The sequence below is a fragment of the Morus notabilis genome, unplaced genomic scaffold (genome assembly GCF_000414095.1).
Source record: "Morus notabilis unplaced genomic scaffold, ASM41409v2 Scaffold63, whole genome shotgun sequence".
Classification (NCBI taxonomy): Eukaryota; Viridiplantae; Streptophyta; class Magnoliopsida; order Rosales; family Moraceae; genus Morus; species Morus notabilis.
Genome location: NW_010365950.1, coordinates 99,750 through 105,569, shown reverse-complemented (window position 1 = coordinate 105,569; position 5,820 = coordinate 99,750). Strand labels below are relative to the sequence as shown.

Below are 5,820 nucleotides of genomic sequence, written 5' to 3'. Positions count from 1 at the left end.
GGCAGAATCGTTTGACTTAGTTCAATGGTGTCGGGCATGGGCATTAACTTGGCCAATCCTAACTCGATTGGCAATGGATATATTTTCGATCCAAGTCTCCACTATTTCATCCGAACAAGCCTTCAGTACGACAGGAAGAATACTTGAGGAACGCCGGAATGCATTGCAAAGGGATATTGTTGAAGCCTTGCTTTGCATTAAGGATTGGGATTGGGCTGATCAACGTCAACAGGATACAATTTCACCGGCAAGCCAAGAATGGATTGATGAATTTAATCGATTAACATTTAATTTTGAAGACGATCCTTCAGTTTCAAATTAAATTGTAAATTTGTAATTTGTAAATATGTATTTACTTTTGACATTGTATTTGTAATTGTATAACTTTGTAAGTTTGTCAAATTTGTAATTCGTCACAAAATGATTGCACTCTTTTTTCCTTGCCAAGTTTCTATCCCAATTGGGTTTTTCTTGGTAAGGTTTTTAACGAGGCAATAATGAATTACGAATTTAATACATCAATAATATACATGATTAATTTATTCAATTGTGTTAATAATGTCTATTGAATGTGATTTTGATTTTTACATAATTTTAACACAAACTAACTTAATAATTATAAAAATTAAAAAATATTTAAAAAAAATTCGGGCAAATCAGGCGGGCTCGAGCGGACTAACACAAGCCCGCAGCCTGTTCAAGGAGAAATTCGGGCTTGGGCGGGCGGCCCGAATTTTTCAGGCGGGTCGGGCTCGGGCTCGGGCAAAAACTCGATTTTTTCGGGCGGCCCACCCAAAGTTCCAGCACTAGTTTCGACCCTCTTCGTTCTTTCTAAGTCTTTTTATTTTATTTTATTTTTTACTTTTTACCGTAAAACTTTTTTTTTTCTACTCACCCTGAAACTTATTTCTTTCTTCATTTTGGTATTTTTTTTTACCTTTTGTTTCTTTTTGGCCCGGAATTTTATTTCATTTTTTGTTTTGATTCCTTTTGCCCTAAAATTTGTTTATTTCTTCTTTAACCCTTTTTTTTTTTGCATTTAGGTTTCTTTTACTTTAAAACTTGTTTATCTTTTCATTTTAGTCCTTTTTGACATTTTCTTATTTTTGCTCTATTTTTTTTTTATTTTGGTTCCTTTTTAAGATTTTAATTTTATATGTTTTTAAATATGTCTCATTTCGAAAATTATTTTTAGAAAGCTTTACTATGACGTGATTTGCTTTCCTCTACGGCTTATTTAATTTCTTTTCTAATTTATCTTTTATTGAAATATATTTTCTCAAATGTACTCTTACTCACATATTTTTTCTTGTGGTTTTCTTATAAGGTATTTTTTCCCACGTGGCACTAATGAATTTCCTCTATAATTTTGTTGCTAAAGTAATTTATTCTTAAATGTGTTTCTGTTTAAACATATTTTCTCGTATAGCCCTATTAAAATTATTTCTCTTCTTTTTTTTTTATGTGATGTAGGGGTTTAAAATTTTACACTTTATAATAAAGTCATGTGCGGAATTAATCGGTACCTATAATCACTACTATTTTAAAGACGTGTTCTACCTTTTTTGTTGAATCAAACTCTTAAAAAAAATTTACATTCATTTACCGAAAAAGAAAAAAAAAAAAACAATTTGAATACGCACATGCGTAGTATATGTTTTATTGGGCCTGTTTGTTTGCATTTTCATTTTCGTTTTTCACGGTTTTCAAAGCAAAAAAATGAAAACGGGTGTTAAAAACGTGTTTGGTGCAATTTTTTTTAAAAAACAAAACCAAAAACGTTTTTGTCTTTTTGTGGAAATCAGAAAACAAAAAAAATGTGTTTTCATTTTCTCGTTTTCGTTTTCTGTTTTCTGAAAAACGGATTTCACTTTTTTTTTTCTTTTTCATTTTCTTCCCTCTTTTCCGAAACTGTTTTTGTATTATATATGTTTATTTAATATATTTATTTAATATATTTTTATTTAATATATTTAATAATATTATTTATATAATATATTTAATAATATTATTTATTATTTATTTAATATTTATTTAATATATTATTATTTAATATATTATTACATGTTTTCAAAAATTAAACCACCAAACGCAGTTTCAGTTTTTTTTAAAACTGAAATCAATCTCTAAATAAAACTACCAAACGCATTTTTAGAAATAATTCAAAAATGAAACTAAAAACGTTTTCATTTTCATTTTCGTACAGAAAATAAAAACGTTTTGGAACCAATTCCAAACGCACCCATTGCTTTCTCCCTTTTAACCAAAACAGTTGTGTTTTTGGTTGAAAATTTCTTTTATTTTTAAGTCCTCGCCTTTTTAATCTTTTGGCCCCTCTTCTTTTTTTCTTTTATTTCTTGTTTTTTTTTTTTGAAAATTATCTTAGATAATTAGAAGGTGTTAATTACATCTATTTTAGGTATCGTTCAGTTTACGGATTCAAGTTGAAATATAATTTTATGTGAGAATTTTTCACTGTAACAGAAAAATTAAATATAATTTTTTGTGATAACTTTTAACTATAGCAAAAAAGGCTTTAAAAGTTTAAAAGATGTTTTAGTAAATTTAAAAAAAAGTTAAATTATCATCTACTAAATATATTTAGGTCTCGTTCAGTTCATCAATTTAAGTTTTCAATTCGAGTTAAGATGTGATTTTACATGAAAGTTTCTAACTGTAATAAAAAAATTAAATATGATTTTTTATGAGAATTTTTAACTATAATAAAATTAGAATTAAAAATTTAAATTAGTAAAATTAATGAGATTACTCTAACTACGTACACCTGTTTTTAGTACCTCCTTTGTTGTCTCTCCCGCCAAGAGCAAGAGCAGTTTCTTTTTCCTTCTCTATTACGTTTCTGACTGACTGGAGTCGCTGTACGCTGTCTCTTCACCCCTGTTTTTATTTTTTATTTGTTTTATTCTCTTTTTCTCTCTACGACGGTTCAATAGCTGCTTTTTTTTTTTTCTCCGACGGTTCAGTCGCTGCTCTTTTTTTTTTTTTTTTTTTTTTTTTTTTTTTCCATTCTATCTCCGACGGTTCAATAGCTGCTTTTTTTTTTTATTGATTTTTTCCGTTCTCTCTCTCTCCCTCTCTCGTTTCAGATTCTCGGTCGGTTCAATAGCTGCTGCTTGCCTTTTTTCAAGAATTTACCGGAACATTTGGAACATTTCATTTCTAAGCAACTAGAAAGATTACTCTTTGATTTACCAGAAGCAGAAGAAGAACTAGTAGCAGGGTATCAAACCGAATACTCAGGTATCAAATTTGGTTTATTTTAGCTTGCTTCCTATCTAAACCTTTTAGTCTCTTCGTTATTTGTAACAGGAATGTCTCTATTCTGTGTTATGAATGATTTGGGTTTTCTGGTATTGGTACTTTCTAATCGCTTTATGGCCTTCTTAAGGAGGTCCAATCACCCGTTGATGAAATTACTGTAAAGGGTATTTCAGTTTTCTTTCTTTCATCGCTTTTCCGATGAAATCTCTTGTAAATATCATGCATAGAGTTTTGGGTTTGTGTTCAAATTCAAATTTCTTGCACTTAAGCATGGTAAAATTTTACTCTAAATATTGGAAAAACAAAAGGCCAAGATGCTTTTTGAGATTTTTCGTGATCCCTTTTATGTCAAGAACCTTAAAGCTCTTTTTTCTTCAGCCTCCGTTTTAAACAACCGAAAGATTTGCTCTCTTTATTTTCTAATCACGCGTCAATGTTAGCCTTTTAGCTTTAGCTGATATCATTACCAAAGGTGTTTGCTTTCATTGCTATATAGGGGTATGTAACGAAAAGGTCGGTAAGTGACATGAACATTTGGTATGATTTGGACAATACTATATGAATTTTATAATAATGATTTTCTTCATTTGATCGTATACAGAATTGTGAGTTGTGATTATTTCCCTTCACATTACCTTGTTCCGCAAAAGTCGTGAATACATTGCTTAACTATTTTGCTTGATATCTGTTCTCCCATTAGGAGTTTTATTGTGCTGTTTTAGTTTTTCGTTTCATGGAGAGCGAGGCTTAGGGAAATGGACTTGTTTTGTAGGAAAAACAGAAATACGAATTGAAAGATGGCAGCTAGAAGGAAAAGAAAGCGTAAGCAAAAGAAGCGGAGACAGCTTAATGAGGAGAATGGTGGGGAGGTAGTTAGTGTTGATTGGGCTGGGCTCCCTAAGGGTATCCTGGAGATCATTTTCGAGCGACTATCTCTTTTTGATTGTATCTCAGTTAGCAATGTTTGCAAGCCTTGGAGAAATGTTTTCTCGCGGGAGCTTTCTTGTTGGGAAGGGCTTGGCTTCCCTTCACTTTTCATGTCTGGTCAGAAAGATAGAGATAAGAGACTTTGTATTAGCATGCTAGAGAAGCGAGCTTGGGAGATGGAGATACCCGAGGCTCGTGGAAAATATTGTTGGGGATCATATCAAGATTGGTTTATTCTAGTGGATGATGTAGGATGTGCGGATGATATAAAACGTTATTCTCTGAATATAAGCTTGTTTAATCCGTTCACCAGAAGCACAATCAACCTTCCTAGAACATGGGACTTCTACCATAATATGGTCCTCTCGGCGCGTCCCTCTCTAGAAAACTGTGTGTGCATGCTTGTACACAGTAAGTACCAAGAGCTTGCCTTTTGGGTCCCAGGAGCTCAATCATGGAATCAATATAAAGTCGTTGGAGAGCGGCCATTTGAGGATGCTGTCTTTTGGAATGGAAGCTTCTATCTTTTGAGCAAGGATAACGGCATTGTCCAAATTGATGCAGCTAGTGTTTCTGCCGCTCTTAGCAAGGATGACTCTGTTGTTACTTTTGAATCTGAGATCAAGACTGAATTCCATGAAGTAATCATGCCGGAGTCAGAGAACCATGCAAACGATGCTGTATTGAGGTATCTTGTGGAGTCTTGCGGCAAGATTTTGCTTATCTGCAGGCATTTTAGTACTCTACTTGAAACGCGGAATTTCAAAGTTTATGAACTGGATATTGGCCAAATGTCCTGGAAAAGGGTTGAGAGTTTGGGGGATCGAATATTATTTTTAGGTAAATGCAGTTCAAGATCGTTCTCTGCAGTGGAACTCGGGGTCGAGATGAGCAATTGTATCTATTTCTCCAATGACAAGGCTGATCCTTCGGGGAATGAGTGGCATTACAGTCATCTTAAAGGAATGTCGGCTTGTCTCGGTTTCAATAATTCTGGCAGGAAACATTGGGGCATTTTCAGGCTTGGAAATAGAAAGAATATTCATTTCTGCTTTCGGGGTCATCGAGACATCTTTGGCCCTATCTGGTTCACCGCGCCTCTATGGTGGTACTGTAACAATTTTTTTATCAACGGATAGTAATTTGGGCTCACTTTCACTAATCTTCACCTGGTATCTATTGAAACAGAAGCTAATGCACTGCTTCACAATATTAGCATTACTCTAAACGGAGGAGCTTGTTTCAGGTTAGGAGCTAAACTATGCAACCATGGGCAAGTTAGGTGTACAGATAGTTGGTTTTGTAATTGGCATGGCAAATGGCCCTTTATATTTTGAATTGGGATCTTAGCGCTCTCATACAGATAGTTGGTTTTGTAATTGGCATGGCAAATGACCCTTTATATTTTGAATTAGGATCTTAGCGCTCTCATACAGATAGTTGGTTTTGTAATTGGCATGGCAAATGACCCTTTATATTTTGAATTAGGATCTTAGCGCTCTCATACAGATAGTTGGTTTTGTAATTGGCATGGCAAATGACCCTTTATATTTTGAATTAGGATCTTAGCGCTCTCATACAGATAGTTGGTTTTGTAATTGGCATGGCAAA

General features: G+C 33.2%; 1 protein-coding gene across 1 annotated transcript; it reads left to right on the top strand.

The window, feature by feature from the left end:
* Window positions 1-4,130: 4,130 nt before the first annotated feature.
* On the top strand, window positions 4,131-5,348 carry LOC21404572 (F-box protein At3g56470; the record flags this gene model as incomplete). Its single annotated transcript, XM_010108905.2, has 1 exon — window positions 4,131-5,348. A coding segment is annotated over one exon (1,218 nt), but the record flags the coding sequence as incomplete, so codon positions are not given.
* Window positions 5,349-5,820: the final 472 nt, after the last annotated feature.